This window comes from Brienomyrus brachyistius, chromosome 10, assembly GCF_023856365.1.
Source record: "Brienomyrus brachyistius isolate T26 chromosome 10, BBRACH_0.4, whole genome shotgun sequence".
Classification (NCBI taxonomy): domain Eukaryota; kingdom Metazoa; phylum Chordata; class Actinopteri; order Osteoglossiformes; family Mormyridae; genus Brienomyrus; species Brienomyrus brachyistius.
Window position 1 is genome coordinate 20,771,497 of NC_064542.1, and position 16,663 is coordinate 20,788,159.

Consider the following 16,663-nt stretch of genomic DNA (forward strand, 5'->3'; position numbering starts at 1 on the left):
GAAGTTGCGTGGGTGGTTTTCCTCCGCTCCCACTGGAAAGATAGCACACGGAGATGTTCATCTGCACGCTTTTATTCGAGAATGAGCAACACCTGTAAAAAATCCATCAGTTCGAAAGTAATTCACCCCATGCTGAAACATGAGTGCTTCATTTGCCATGAACCAGTGAAAGTCCACAATTACTGCTTGACCAAGAACACAGAACCAGCAGTGGTGTTCACTGGTCCTACTGGAGCCCTGCCTCACCCAAATCCTCAGCTGACAGATAGCAGAAGGGGAGGTGCAGGGCTGGTGTCTGTGTTTCCCGCTGGGGGCGTGTAAGTGCGCGCGGCCAGCAGGCAGCATAGGTGCAATATAAATCTGCCCTGAGGGTGGCGCCAATATTCAGTCCACAGTGTTTAGGGCCATCTGGCATATGGGGTCATGCGGGACCCCAAAGTCCAGGCCTGATTGTTAACCCCAGTCCAGCCCTGAAAAAATGCAGACGGTTTCCATCCACCAGCCGTAACGCTACTCAGTAGCTCATAGGTATAAAATATGAGCATGTTGTATATCAAATTACTGGTCATTTTCACTCCATCGGTAACTAACAGTCTGCAGGAGGTGTGCAAGTAGGCATCTCATTGTATTAAGGGTATATGAAAAAACATATGATTTGAAACATCCAGTCCTGTATTCCAGTAAAACTGAAAATTGTCTCTGGGGAATAAATCAGCTAAAGTGGATGGAAATGAAAGTTCTTTTGGTTTAGTCTCCATTGATCGGAGCCCCCGTGGTCCTCAGGAATGCCGGAATCACCCGGAATCACCCGTGACAGTTTTCACGAAACCAAGGCTATAATATGACATTGCAAAAAAATAGATCTTTGTTTTTTTTGTGTTTATTAATTGAATATAGTTAAATAATAATAAATGAGTATGTTATACAATGTAAAAACTGAATGCAGTTTGCCATATAGTGCTATACTACATAGAAAATATATATTAAGAAAATACCAGCAATAGAAAAATATATTTTGCATTATGCAGAATACAGCCATCTTCCACAACCACTTATACAGTACAGGGTTGTGATTAGTAACAATACGAACACATCAATAGACAACGATGTTTATACCATTAATTATTTAAATGACACATGTGGATACATTCTGTATGAGTATCAGTAGGACTGGGTGGTTCCTGTATCTGGGGGCGGGGAGATCGTGTCCAGCTTCGGTGTCCAATCAGATGCCGGCTGGGGGGGGGGGTCACCTTCCTCCACATCAGGGCATCATCTTCCTGGGTTGGTTGAGAGATATCAGGGTCACATGACCTGGGAGGGCTAGGTCTCACACCGCATCAGCGGTGAAACCCGAAAGTCACGCATTCGGATACATCTGCTGCTGTAGCGTAAACAGGAAGCTCTGCTCTCGGACTCGTGCGAAGGACCTCAGTGTGTTCCTTCGTGTACTTAACTAACCAGCTTTAGTGTAAGTCATCCCAGATGATATCAACACCTGCTGATCTAGATTATGTAGCCCTATTTTAAATTAGTTGGTTTTATATTCAAAACATGACTGCAACTTTGGCTAAAAAAATGAAGAGAGCTGATTATTGAGCAATGTACATAACCAATACCCAGTATTCAAATATGAGCAATCCTTTGTGTTTCTGAGCTCAGGCAAATTCCTAAAGAGTCACAATATCTGAGTGATGCAGCTTACTGTTGCTGTCTATCGTGAAAACCCAGTGTTTTCCCAGTGGGGATCATTGCATGAACTTACGATTGCAGTTTTTTAATCATTCGGCGGATTTTCTGGGCTTCGGGATTCAGGCAGTACTGGTTCCCGTTCTTCAGGTTGATACTGGAAACACAATAGTGGGTTCATCAGTATTAGCACAAAAATGACAACTATGCTACTGTTCACCAAGCCAGATCATTTGAGTACATTAACAAGAGGAATAATGTTCCAAGCAAGTCAATGCACTAGCAGTTCGGTAAAAGCCAAGATGCTGATTCAGGTGTTGATTAAACCATCTAACTAAATGGGAACAGAATTGGGAATTAAATCTGCGTAAGAATGCAGGTGTTAATACTCACATGATTTCCAGCTTCTCGCAAAAGTTTGATGGGGGAAAAATCTCCAAGTTCTTGATGTTCCGAGGATTGACCCCGAGATTGTCACGAGTGCTCTGGCACAGGCACGTCGAGCGCCCCCCCACAATGTCTGAGGAGCAACAAGGAAGACACAGCTAAATGGGGAGGGTAATAGTTCACAGAAAAACCTTTAAACGCACAAAAGAAAAAAATGATGGAAGAACTGAAAGTTGGAGCGTCAGAGAAGGACGGCACTCACTATGTGAGAAGGCGATGCAGGCCAGGACTGAGAGAAGCAGGAGGACTCTGAAGATCATGGTGAAGGTTCTCTGTGCTGCTGGTGACAACGGTGGTGACCAAGGTGGTGAGCTGACACTGCTGCTGCCTTGGCTTGCAGAAGAGCTTTTATACGGTACTCTGTGGGTATGATGTCACATACTTCTGACAGTAGAAGAGGAAATGGAACCGTGACCGTTCTCTCCACTCAATCGAAATGTGGTGGTTTCCCAAAATTCATTTCTCTCCATCAGGCAAAAGAAACCCAAAGAAAAGTCTTAATTACTGCAGCTTTGTGTGGATTATTCCTTGAGATGAAAGGCACAGTGATAACGGAATCAGACGTTTGGCACTGGGTTGCGCTTTCCTGGAAATGAAAAAATGAAAATTAAACAAACTATTTGCTCAGAAACAACTGCAACTTGATAGTGGTGAAGGAGTCTAGTGAAGGGCCAATCATTGTATGGCTGTCAAAAGCAGAGTGACAATCTGCAGGAAGGGTGTAGACCACAGAAGACCTTGATGGCTAAACCCCCCAGATGTATTACTAGGTGAACCTATCTGGGGGTCAGGGGATTTTTTTCAGCATGCTTGAATTTCTTGTAAATGTTCTTGCTTCTGTTCATGCTTGTTATAGTCTTATAAAAATGCATCTCTTTCAATATGTGAAACCAAACTAATACTATAGTCGTCTACCTACAGTACAGTGCATACCCAGTCACTGAAATTCACTAATCCATTTACATTAAAACAGTGTTCCTCAATCAAGTTCTCAGATGCACCCAGATGGTCCATGTCTTTGCTCCCTCCCAGCTCCCAGCAGGAAAATGAGGACAGTCTAGGCAAAGCTGGGCTCTACAGGATGGTGCCAAGATGGAATTCACCACCAGCCCCTGGGTTTTTTCGCGAGGGTGGCAGGGAAGTAGAATCACTGCAAATAAAGTTATATTACAAATAAAGTTAGAATCACCGCCCTCTGTTACGAAACTGAAAATGTATATGTGAATGACCCAAATAACACAGCTAAAGCTAAAATACAAAATACAAACATCCTGGACTTGCCAAGTCAGATCCCTGACCTCAGTACAGTTGAAAACTGATGCCACTATTCCAGGAGTCCCCAGAACACTGACCACTGACCTTGAAAATCTGGCTGATCCCCAGATTCAGCATGGGGAATGGGTATTATCAAATCTAGGTTTGCCATGCTGCTGAATATCTACGCTGAGAGAAATAATTCAAGAAAAGCATGCTTCCAGGACGTATTAACACACACACAAACACACACACACACACACACACACACACACACACACACACACATATATATTGTTTTTCATTTATTTTCTGAAAACTTGAATTGTTTGCTTTTCTTGCAAATTGTGTGGTACAAGATAAAGAGGTGGAGGATGATATTTTAAAGGGTTTATATGCACTGTGTCCATCTATGTAGTTTGTGTGTATCGGTCTTGTTGAACAAAGGATCTGCCATCATATTGAATCTATAATGGATATTGCTCTGCCACTGTGGCACTAGAAAGGAGGAATATGTCGGCCTATTAAAGGCAATTGACCATACGTGACTTTGCATTTCATACCAGCCTCTATAATACATTGCAGTTCCATGTGCCGCCACGTGTTGGTGCTATAACACTTCACATTTTTCCACACGTGTTGGTCAAATTTTTCATATTTTGTTTTTTAATTATGGCAACTATCGGCACCACGAAGCGTCCACTGTAAGGGAGATAATGAACATAGCTGGCCTCGTTGCGGTGTGGTTTTACTTCATATAAGTGGCTTATATATAGTTTATAAGTCATATTATTCACTGAACTCCTATCAGCTAGTAATTCCCATTGATTGTTTAGGTTACAAACATCATCATTCATTGTTTTTCTTTCTGTGAAAACACTGGTAAAATTGAATCAGAACCTAAGTAAAACCTGATATTTTAATATTTTGTTTCCAAAAAGGGAAGTATCCCTTAAAGGGAAGTAATTCCTTAAATTTAAATTGTAATTACTTAAATTTCATATTTTTTCCTGAAGCAAACAAAATCTTAATGAAATATCTCCATTCACCTTGAAAAATTAAGCCATGAAGCTTGAAGGAACGATTACAGGTACTGGGCTCTGTGATGAAAAATTCACCCTTTTCCACATTTAAATTTACTGTTTAAACGTGTGACATGATCATTTTGCCATTATTGAAATTATTAAACATTCCATTAAAATTGCTGAGTTGTTGAGTGAGACAAATTACCTGAAATGCTCAGATTTACTTAAAATGTTTTATTTATAAAATTTTTTATTGTGTGACATTCTCAGCTGCCATTTAAGAAGAGTTTACATACAGTTGTTGATTCAATGACATGGTTACCATCTACGTATACATGTATTCCGCTCAAAGTACGACACAACTAAGAATATGAAGGCAACTACTATTAAGGCAACATAAAGTAAAAAAATAGAGAAATATGTAAAAAAAGAAAAAAGATAATAATCTAAAAGTGCATTGAAATAGCGATTCATAGCTGGTGAAGTTTTGTCTTGAATACAGTTGAATAGTTTAAAAGGCTGTTTGGATGCAGATCCAGGAATGAACACACAGAACGCACCGGCAGAGACAGCTAGCCTACGGTTCAGGAGTGCTGGTCCCTCTGAGCTGGGCCTTCCTGTTTGGAAAGGGAGCAGAGTGAAGGGCTCGTCAGATGATAAAAGCCACGCAATCAAGTTAAGGAGACCGTGGCCCAAGACACACTTACATGCTCTTCAGGTTGGTGATCATATCTTGCACCTTCTGCAGGCGTGGATCCAAACAGTACTGCAGCCCATTCTTCAGGCTAACCCTGCAGGCGTACAGGACAGGAGGACAGTGTAAGATGCCACAGCGCGTTACCCTCATCAAACACACAGGAAGCCTTTAAATCTGCTGATGACTGTCTAATTAGACAATTAAGACCACAAACATTCATGTTTTACTTACACAACCTCCATGCTGTCACAGGTGTTGGATGGGGGGTAAATCTGAATGTCCAGGATGTTTTTGGGGGGTCCAGTCTTGTCCCGGACACGACGGCAGAGGCAACGTGCCCCGCCAAACCCTGCAACTTAAGAGATTCAGTTTTCAGCCTATAATGACAATAATAATAATAATAATAATAATAATAAATAAATAAATAAATAAAAACGCTGCATTGCAGATTAACACACAAACATCTCTGGTCAGTAATTTGTAACTAATGAATCATGAAAAACCTACTCTGGGCGAGAGCCACGCTGAGCAGGACAGAGAATAGCAGGAGAGTTCTGGCTTGCATGGTGAAGCTCTGGGCTGCAAGGCGTCTGAAAAGAGAGTCGAGGTCGTGTGGCTGCAGACACTCTGGTGAGAGTGAGAAAGAGCGTTTCTGCTCTAACTTATATAGCGCCTTCTGAAGCCAATACCCAGGGGAAAATTCCCCTATGTGTTTGTTTGTTATATATTGCTGCACTTTTCTTATAAAATATGGATGTTTGGAAACACTCTACTAGCAGAGGGCAGAAATAACGTAGCAGTACACTTAATTCATTAATTAACAGGTAATTAAGTGTTAGTTATGTGCCAATCCCATGTCCGTTTATCATTAATTACTCATAGTGTATTACATGCAGGAACTACATTAGTTCATGATTTCTTTTTGTGTAGTAAGTCAGTTCCTAAGGTATTTGTAGCCCCTCAAGAAAATGTGTTACCTGAGCATTTTGCATGTATATCACACACACATTTGTCTAGCACAGAATTTGATATATATATATATATAGGTATATATAGGTATATATAGTGGATATAAAAAGTGTACACACCACACACCCCTGTTAAAATGCCACGTTTTTGTGATGTAAATGAGAAATGACACCATTGTATTTCAAAATGTTTCCCACCTTTAATGTGACCTTTAATAGTATAATTCAAGTGAAAAACAAACAGACTTTGTTTTTTTGTTGTGGGGGAAAAAAAAAAAAAAAAAAATATATATATATATATATATATATAAAACCTACAATAAGCTGGTTGCATAAGTGTGCACACCCTTAAACTAATTCTTTGTTGACGCACCTTTTGAATCAGTTACAGCGTTCTGTCTTTCTGGATACACACCTGCCAACAATTAAAGTGACTCTGATTTAACCCCAAATAAAGTTCAGTTGTGTTAGTCGGATTTTCCTGACATTTACTCAGTTGCATCCTACGGCAAAAGCCATGGTCCGCAGAGAGCTTACAAAGCATCAAATAGATCTAGTTGCTGAAACGTATCAGTCAGGAAAAGGGTACAAAACATTTCCATGGCCCTAGACAGTCATCAAGACGTGGAGAAAATATGGGACTTTACCAGGAACTGGACGTCCCTCCAAAACTGGTGAAAAAACAAAACAAAAACTGGTCAGGGAGGCTCCTAAGAGGCCTACAGCAACACCAAAGGAGCTACAGGAATTTCTGGAAAGTACTGGTTGTATACTACATATGACCAGAATCTTCGTATTCTCCATATGTCTGAACTATGGGGAAGAGAAAAACATCCAGGCCCAGCTAAATTTTGCAAAATGTCTCTAAAAAGCATGTGGGAAAATGTGTTATGGTCTGATGAAACAAAAGGTATGTTTGGCACAAAAACAACACTGTGCATCACCAAAAGAACACCATACCCACGGTGAAGCATGGCGGGGGGCGGCATCATGCCCGCGGTGAAGCATGGCGGGGGGGGCGGCATCATGCCCACGGTGAAGCATGGCGGGGGGGGTGGCATCATGCCCACGGTGAAGCATGGCGGGGGGGGCGGCATCATGCCCGCGGTGAAGCATGCCGGGGGGGCGGCATCATGCCCACGGTGAAGCATGCCGGGGGGGCGGCATCATGCCCACGGTGAAGCATGGCGGGGGGGGTGGCATCATGCCCGCGGTGAAGCATGGCGGGGGGGCGGCATCATGCCCGCGGTGAAGCATGGCGGGGGGCGGCATCATGCCCACGGTGAAGCATGGCGGGGGGGGTGGCATCATGCCCACGGTGAAGCATGGCGGGGGGGGCGGCATCATGCCCACGGTGAAGCATGGCGGGGGGGGTGGCATCATGCCCGCGGTGAAGCATGGCGGGGGGGCGGCATCATGCCCACGGTGAAGCATGGCGGGGGGGTGGCATCATGCCCGCGGTGAAGCATGGCGGGGGGGCGGCATCATGCCCACGGTGAAGCATGGCGGGGGGGGTGGCATCATACCCTTGGTGAAGCATGGCGGGGGGGGCGGCATCATACCCTTGGTGAAGCATGGCGGGGGGGTGGCAACATACCCTTGGTGAAGCATGGCGGGGGGGGCGGCATCATACCCTTGGTGAAGCATGGTGGGGGGCGGCATCATACCCTTGGTGAAGCATGGCGGGGGGTGGCAACATACCCTTGGTGAAGCATGGCGGGGGGGGCGGCATCATACCCTTGGTGAAGCATGGCGGGGGGTGGCAACATACCCTTGGTGAAGCATGGCGGGGGGGGCGGCATCATACCCTTGGTGAAGCATGGCGGGGGGCGGCATCATACCCTTGGTGAAGCATGGTGGGGGGCGGCATCATACCCTTGGTGAAGCATGGCGGGGGGCGGCAACATACCCTTGGTGAAGCATGGCGGGGGGCGGCATCATACCCTTGGTGAAGCATGGCGGGGGGCGGCATCATACCCTTGGTGAAGCATGGCGGGGGGCGGCATCATACCCTTGGTGAAGCATGGCGGGGGGGGCGGCATCATACCCTTGGTGAAGCATGGCGGGGGGTGGCATCATGCCCGCGGCGAAGCATGGCGGGGGGCGGCATCATACCCGCGGCGAAGTATGGCGGGGGGCGGCATCATGCCCGCGGTGAAGCATGACGGGGGGCGGCATCATACCCTTGGTGAAGCATGGCGGGGGGCGGCAACATACCCTTGGTGAAGCATGGCGGGGGGGGGCGGCATCATACCCTTGGTGAAGCATGGCGGGGGGCGGCATCATACCCTTGGTGAAGCATGGCGGGGGGTGGCATCATACCCTTGGTGAAGCATGGCGGGGGGCGGCATCATACCCTTGGTGAAGCATGGCGGGGGGGGCGGCATCATACCCTTGGTGAAGCATGGCGGGGGGGGCGGCATCATACCCTTGGTGAAGCATGGCGGGGGGGTGGCATCATGCCCGCGGCGAAGCATGGCGGGGGGCGGCATCATACCCGCGGCGAAGTATGGCGGGGGGCGGCATCATGCCCGCGGTGAAGCATGACGGGGGGGCGGCATCATACTCACGGTGAAGCATGCTGGGGGGCGGGATCATTTGAGGTTGTTTTCCTTCTTTTCTTCTGGAACGGGGGATATAGTCAAGGTGGGGGAATTATGAACAGTTCCAAATACCAGTCAATTTTGGCCCATAACCTTTAGGTGTCTGCTAGAAACCTGAAGATGTAGAGGATTTTCACCATTCTGCATGAGAGTGACCCCAAGCAAACATCCACATCAACAATAGAATGTCTTCACCGGAAGCAAACTGAAGTTTTGAAATGGCCCAGTCGGAGCCCAGATCTAAATCCAATTGAAAGTCTGTGGGGTGACCTGAAGAGGGCTGTGCACAGGAGATGCCCTCGCAATCTGACAGGTTTGGAGCACTTTTTCACGGAAGAGTAGGCAAATATCGGCAAGTCAAGATGCGCTATGCTGATTGACCCCCACCCAAAAAGACGGAATGCTGTAACTAATTGAAAAGGTGCTTCAACAAAGTATTACTTTAAGGGTGTACACACTTATGCAATCAGTTTATTGTACTTAAAAAATGTTTTAATTACCCTAAACAGGTTTTGTTAGTTCTTCAGTTGAAATGTACAAGTTATAGGTCACAGTAAAGGTTGGGAAAGTTGATCAGAGTCTAATTTTTTACACACAAAAACCAGGCCTTTTAACAGGAGTGTGCATAGTGCATGCACACATTAGGGTTTGCTGTGAGGCTATGTCGGGGTGGGTGGGTGGGTGGGGGGGTTGAATCTTTCAATGAAAATTACAAATCAGACTGAAATGTCTCTAATGTGCTAATAATCCAACATACTTTGCATATACTTCCTATATTGCGGTGAACGATTCTTATCTTGGCTTTCTGAAGGTTGTGTTACCGAAGCAGGAGTTTTTGCCACAACGGTAGCCAATGCGATGCACGTTACAGGAGACTAGATCTTATCTGACATCCATCTTGCCGAACAGAAACAGAAAATGGAGATCTCTGTACAGCCCTCTGCTGAGTCAAGGCGCCCAAAGACTAATTCATTTTGAAAGGTATAAACCCAGAGACTGTGGAGGTTTCTCTGTCTTTTGTAATCAGTCATGAAAAATACGAGTCAGACTGTGCATCACACACATAGATGCAGTGCAGTCGGCCTGAGATGGGATTGTGTGTCTGTGTGTATGTACGCATGGCGCCGAAGCCGTAGGCGTTGGGGGCCAATTTCAAAACTGCTGTGGGGACTGTTGGACTTTCCCTAAAGTCTAGCTATCCGCTGTGCACTTCACTTTCCCGTGGCCCTGGGCTCTGAAAGCCCAGTCTGTGGTTAACACCTCGAAACTCTGAGGGAGAAGAAGATGTATGTGCAGTGGAAAGTAAAACTGACCTTCGTGTCAGTTTCTTAAAAGACCCGACAATCGTGCACCTAAACATAGAGGTGCGATGCTAGAAATTTTCTAGCATACTAGGGACACCTAGGAGGGGATACCAGTACATCACAGGGAGTGAGGCAGGGGGCATCCTGGACAGGATACCAGTCCAGCACAGGGCATGAGGTGGGGGGCACCCTGGACGGGATGACAATGTCAAAATATTCCTCTTATTACAAAGATTTATCTTTTACTACTTTCTGAAAAAACTGCCTATTGCATATTAATACATATATAGAGATATGCAATGAATGCATAATTAGCGTGGATCTGAATTAATTAATAATAGCTCAAGTACCACCGGACATCTGACTGTAATCTATGACGTTTTTTTAAATTTGCAACAGTCTAAATTTACACTGAACCCCACTAACAGGAAATAAACCAACTGTTTAAAAATAATGCATCACCAAACGAAACATGAACGCATTAAAAGTCAACGTGGACCTGCCGTAATGGGTATTTTGCGTAATTAAGCAAAAAAGAAAAGCATGATGTGTAATGTGTAACAGTGACTGGAAAGAACAGTAACCTCACTGGAAAAGAGTAGAGCAACTTCGAAAGTCAGGCAGGAAACAGCAACGCTGGAAACTTGCCGGCTTAGTATAATTCTATCATTTGCAGTGATCCCTGACACCGGCATGTAAACACGGTCTTAAAATACAGCATGCAAAAGCAAGATTTTATGGATTATTATGATGGTTTATCTTGTAAGTACTGAATTTCATCCATCCATCAATCTTCTAACCTCTTATCCTGGGCAGTGATAATACAAAAATGTCAGTTGTGGCAATCCGGTCACAGAAATCAGTCTAAAGATACTGATATTTTCTTGCAATTCATCGACATAAATAAAATGGAAAATGATAAGATTTACTAAGTTCATACACTGCACCTGAAAGGTATACATTTTAAGATTTGAGTTTTTATTAATAGTTCACTGACTGTTCATGGACCTATTTCTTATTAATTGCAGACCCATAAGGGATGATAACCTGTCTACAGAAGGGAATCATATATTTTAACATTTCTGAAACAGATATTTTACTACTTACAGAGCAGCCAGATATGAATAAATATCACTGTCTTATTGTGTGAAAACATACACTTTGATTCCTTATAAAAAACTGAACATTGTATTTCGCATTGTGAAATTCAAGAATGGGAACTAGAGGGCAAGCGAAAGACTTTATAAAACTTAGGGTTTGTTCTGGGTCCGGCTGAGAGCTTAGCGCTCTTACAGTAGCAGTCTGTTAGCTCAAAGACGGAATTTCTAACCTCCACGGAGGAAGTCAGGCCTGCAGCCTCCGTCAGAAGGAAATCGGCCTAGAATGCATTTTAAATATACGTCTTTCAAGACTTGAAGAGTTTTCAGTGTTAGTTTACTACATTCAATTTTATTTACTTGCTATTTACCTGAACTCAGAACAAGCAAAATCTCGTCGTTTCCTGTGGTTTCCGCCAAACTGGCATGGTGGCCACCAGTCAAAGCCGATGGGAGCTGGGCACATGGCATCTGAACAGAAGTGGGGCATTCAGAGATTCAGATTCTTTTACTAAAATCGATTAAATAATTTTTTTTCCCCTCATAAATCTACACTCAATACTACATAATGACAAAGTGAAAACAGAATTTTTGTATTAAAATTAATTAAATGTATTATAATTAGGAAATTGAAACATCACATTGGTGTAAGTCTTCGGACCCTTGGTTGTGACACTTGAAATTTAACTCAGGTGCCATTTTCCTCTGATCATCTTTGGAATGCTTCTACGCCTTGTTTACAGTAGCTAGCTATGGAAAATTTAATTTGTTGAACATTTGTTGTCGAATGCCATGATTTGGAAAGACACACGACTGTCTTCATAACGGTTTCACAGTTGACGATGTATATCAGAGCAAAGCCAAGTCATGAGGGCATGTTCTTCAGAGCTGAGAAAGAAGACGGTGTTGATGTGCGTATCTGGGGAAGGCTACCTTTTTGCAACTTTGGGGGATCCCGAGATTCTTAAATGAAAGAAGTTTGGAACAACCAAGAGCTTTTCTAGAGCTACTTGGTCGAACTGAGCAGTCGGGGGAGAAGAGCCCCCCGGGGATTGGCTGAGCTCCGAACTGGGTAGAAGGTTTATATTCCAAATGTACAATGGGTCTCATTCACCAATATCCTACTAAGTTTCTTCTTACATGCCTTCTTGAGGAAGGCCCTAAGAACCTCCTAAGGAAAGTCTATTCATGACATGTTCCTACACCGAAGTACTGTTTGCAAGTGCTGTTATAATGATGAATCTCATAAATTGTAAATTGAAAGCACATCCCAGTTGTTGCTAATTAGCATAAGTAAGCGGCCCACCGATACCTATAAAAGGGCAGGAGACTGTAGGGCCGAGTGCAAGGGTGGAGAAAGGGGGGCGCAAGAGTTTGGGTCGGGATCTTGTTAATTGATTTACTAGCATTGGTAAAGGAAATATCCATCCATCCATTTTCCAAACCACTTATCCTACTGGGTCGCGGGGGGTCCGGAGCCTCTCCCGGAAGCAATGGGCATGAGGCAGGAAACAACACAGGATGGGGGGCCAGCCCATCGCTGAGTGTAGGAAATATTTCTTTTTAAATTACTATATGTATTATGGGGATGGGGGCCCTCCATGCAAACTCAAATAAAAAAGACAAAGCAAAGCAATGCAGGAGTGGCTTAGTGCTCGGACAGAGCCGGACAGGAACCCAAACAAACATCTCTAGAGAGATTCGAAAATAGCTGCCCACTGGCAGGGCTCGAGAGGATCTGCAGAGAAATCCATCATGAAATCCCCATATCGAGGTACGCAAAACTTGCTGTGTCATACCCAAGAGGGCTCAAGGCTGTAATCACTGCAAAATTTGCCACAGCTAAGTAATGAGTAAACCACAGATTTAGGTATCGGCGACATGGCCAGCTGCCCAAAGTAGCATCTTGCGGGGGGCGGCATGGGGGTGACCACACACGAAAAAAAAAATCTGAATGGTGACATTTGCATGACTGGTTTTCCGTCACTCGTTTGTAAGTAAATTATGTCATTTTCCTATGTAGGTCAATAAACCTTGTTGTGGGCACAGTGATTGTAGTTTGTAACCTAGGCAGGCTGCTACAAAGACGAATGACATAGGGAGGCGGGCGGACCGGGCGGACCTCAGGTCACTCCACTGGAATCCCGAGACAGGGGGAATCTATCAAATAGTGCACCTTTAACTTTGTGCAGTTCTACTGCAATTAGTAAAATCAGTCACACTATGAAATGCTACAGATAAACCACAATTCATTGATAATAATGTAAGTATATAGTTAGACCGACATACTGTGGGATAGCGTGTGTCTCTGTGGGCTAATCCCGTGTGTTTGTGATCACAAGGTTTCCGGTTCAAACCCAGCCTCTGCCAGTCCATGAGCCAAGATCCTTAACCCCCGGCTCCCTGGGGGCCCCAACAGGCCAACTTACACTACAAAACGCAAGTTGAATTTCCCCACAGGTATCAATAAAGTGTTGATTATTGTTGTTACTGTATTTTTTCAGTTTTGTGCAAAGTCAGACAAAGCATCACGTCACCAAGGTGAATTAGTCCAGTTCTTACTCTTGGCTGACAGCGATGGGGATGGACAATGCATTGATGCTCGAGTGCCAAATTAACACAGTTGAATATGAGAAGGTCTGAGCCATCAGGTGCTCAGTTCAGGAGAAAGATACGGAGAGGAGAATCATGCTAAACTTATGCAGCTCTGTCATATCTTCAAGAGTGTAATATCACGCGAGTAATGAAACAGGCTGGGGTAAGACTAGATTATACTAGTATGACTGTGAGCCAATAGGGTAATAGTGTGATAATGCAATTCTCCTTTAAATCTCTTAAATTATAAACCTCAATTTGCTTCTATAAGTTTTTATTATTTCTTCGTGATGTTTATGAATGTCATTTTGCATATATTTTTATATCTACATATTTAAAAATGTTACCGATATTTATATAGTTCCAAATGTCTTAATAAAAATGACAGTTAGTGTTCAATGGTGTTTTTTTTGCTGGTGGGGAGGGATGGTGGATGGAAGACAATTTTTCTTAGAGCGGGGCGGTGATGGGGTGCAGGGGGTTGGCCAGGGTGCCAGACAAGCTAGAACCTGCACTGGAGTTAAGGGTCTGAATACTTATGCCAGTGTGTTGTTTCCGTATTTTAGTTTAACAAATTTGTTAAATCCTGCTTTTGCTTTGTAATTGTGTAATATTGAATGTAGATTGATGAGACTGATTTTATAATTGCCGCAAAACAATATTAAATTAGGTGCAGGGGTCTGAATGTCTATCTTGTTTTCCAGTAGCTTCTGTCGTGCACTGTCCTCAGGTGCCTCATCGCACCTCACATGACAAACTCCTCAAATGTAAACATATATATTTTAATTCTCATTCTAATTCTGAAACCTAGAGGCGACTTTTGCAGAAAGTCCCAGCTGGGGAGCTCCGCTAAAGAGCATGTAAAGTAATGAAGACGGACAGCTGGCTGGGCCTGGGAAGTCTCCCACGCAGCAACAGATGCACAAAGAAACCTTCAATAAACAAACTTCATTTACCGTTTGCACAAGAACAGGTACAGGGGAATGCTTCTCATCACTGAGCCCGCCTTGCTCTCCATAGCTCGGGGCGGGTTGGGGGCTTGGCTAATGCACAGTGCCCCTGGAGCTGGGAGGTAAGGGCCTTGCTGAAGGGCCCACAGATATGTGATAGCTTTGCTGAGACTTGTGCAAAATCACATTATCTGAAAGTCTGGGACTGGTTAAATTGGCTCACTGGGTGACCTGCAGCCGAATCTGTGTGTCAAATTGCATAAAAGAAACTTAAGTTGTGACTTTTTTCTCCCAGATTTCCCCTAGCTGATGTAATGATGTAACCCTGGCTGAGAGGGCATTTACAGGAAACTCATAACGAGAGCAAGAACCTTGTTGAGATTTCTATTCAAACATGAATCTTCACTTCCCCTTCCCCAAGGATATCTGTCCCTCTGCTTGTTGATAATACAGTAATAGGGACTTTTATAGGAGCAAAACATTCCCTTTTCAGATGACAGAAAACATGATTTAAAAGTTTACAATTAAGCAAACATTCTCATGTGAGCAGTTCTGAATTGTTTAAGAATATATGTGACAGTGTCCTTCAGTGACAACACCCCTGTGTGACTGCATCCCTGAATGACAGTGCCCCTGAGTGACAGCACCACGAGTAACAGCACCCGTGAGTGACTGCGGACCTTAGTGACAGCATCCCTGAACGACAGCGCAAGTGAGTGATGGTGACCTTGAATGACAGAGCCCTTGAGTGACTGTGCCCCTGAGTGACTGTGCCCCTGAGTGACAGCGCCCCTGATTGACTGTGGCCCTGACTGACAGCGCCCCTGTGTGACAATGACCCTGGGCTGGACGTCAGTCCACTGGAAAGCATGCACAGGAAATTCAGAGACACCAGTTCATCTTACTACATATTTATTGGACTGTGGGAGGAAACATGAGGGAACTTCATATGCACAAAGCAAAGGGAGGGATTCAAACTCACCCATGGAAAAATGAGGCCATTGTGCCATGCTACATAAGGATTACCCATCAGCATGACATAAGAGGATTACATGAGCAGAAAGTGCTCTAAGTTGAGGTGGGGTTTCTGGATGGAGAGCCAGCACCCTTCTGAGGTCAGAGAGAAAGCACAGCTTTCAAATACAATCCCTTCCCCTCTCTCTTCCCCACTTTCTCCTCATGACCTCACCAAGACCTTATGACGGACTGGCTGATTTTATTAGCAACATGATATGTGCGATTGGGGTTCCTGCACACAGAGCTTTTTCACTGGCATACAGGAACCAGGCCATACCGGACCGGTACCGCTAAGAGACACTCGTCACAGCGCAGCTCCAGCTTGCTTTGGTATTCCGCCACAGAAGAGTCGGCTCAGGAAAGGCGCTGCGGAGTTTGACGAGTGACAGTGAAGTGAAACCTAAGCGATGCTTTATTGTTCACATGGGGTATATTGTGGTTTTCTATATGCTAATTTCTGCTAGCATGTCTGTGAGAATCGCCATGTTATGTTCTCATAAATCGCTACAGGAATTAATATTCACTCGCGTAAATTTGCATTACCAATCCATTCTGTTCAGCTGTTCTATAGTACCTTTTAAGTTGGAAGCTGGAAAGTTTCAAGATCCGAGTTTCCAGGAATGCATCAATGCATCATGTGAAGAAATACACCCAATTAAAAATTTTGTCTTTTTCATCATATTTGGCTAGACAAATACTAAATCTTCATTTCAACATTACTGATAGAGAAATATCATAACATTGAAAAAGTCACACTTCAGATTTAAATTTAGTATCCACTTATACAATTAAAATAAACAGAAATTATAATTTACTATAAAAAGCAAGTACACCCCTACATTCATTGCTATACGCATAAATACTGGGGTCAGGTGCTTCATATCTGACTCAAACGATTTGATTATCGTTAGACAGCATCTTTGTCGTAATTGGTATTGTTCGGTCATAGCCATCGAAGTACATGGCACCATCATGCCAAGATTAAGAGAACAGCATGGGGTCCTCAGAAGACAAGTG

The 16,663-nt window shown here is 44.2% G+C and overlaps 2 protein-coding genes across 3 annotated transcripts; both read right to left on the reverse strand.

Moving 5' to 3' along the window:
- Window positions 1–864: 864 nt before the first annotated feature.
- LOC125750315 (C-X-C motif chemokine 10-like) lies at window positions 865–2,489 on the reverse strand. Its single transcript, XM_049027923.1, has 4 exons — window positions 2,339–2,489; window positions 2,083–2,209; window positions 1,766–1,846; window positions 865–1,280 (listed from the first exon to the last, which is right to left on the reverse strand). The coding sequence occupies exons 1-4, from the start codon at window positions 2,394–2,396 to the stop codon at window positions 1,265–1,267; spliced, it is 282 nt and encodes a 93-aa protein (XP_048883880.1). The 5' UTR covers window positions 2,397–2,489; the 3' UTR covers window positions 865–1,264.
- A 2,145-nt stretch (window positions 2,490–4,634) lies between these two features.
- LOC125750314 (C-X-C motif chemokine 6-like) lies at window positions 4,635–5,774 on the reverse strand. Of its 2 annotated transcripts, none has more exons than XM_049027921.1 (4): window positions 5,620–5,774; window positions 5,344–5,467; window positions 5,123–5,206; window positions 4,635–5,032 (listed from the first exon to the last, which is right to left on the reverse strand). In XM_049027921.1, exons 1-4 carry the CDS (start codon window positions 5,675–5,677, stop codon window positions 4,993–4,995), a joined length of 306 nt encoding a protein of 101 aa, XP_048883878.1. In that variant the 5' UTR covers window positions 5,678–5,774; the 3' UTR covers window positions 4,635–4,992. The 2 variants fall into 2 exon arrangements, with proteins under 2 accessions (XP_048883878.1, XP_048883879.1); XM_049027922.1 differs by having other exon boundaries at window positions 5,344–5,461; window positions 5,620–5,769.
- Window positions 5,775–16,663: the final 10,889 nt, after the last annotated feature.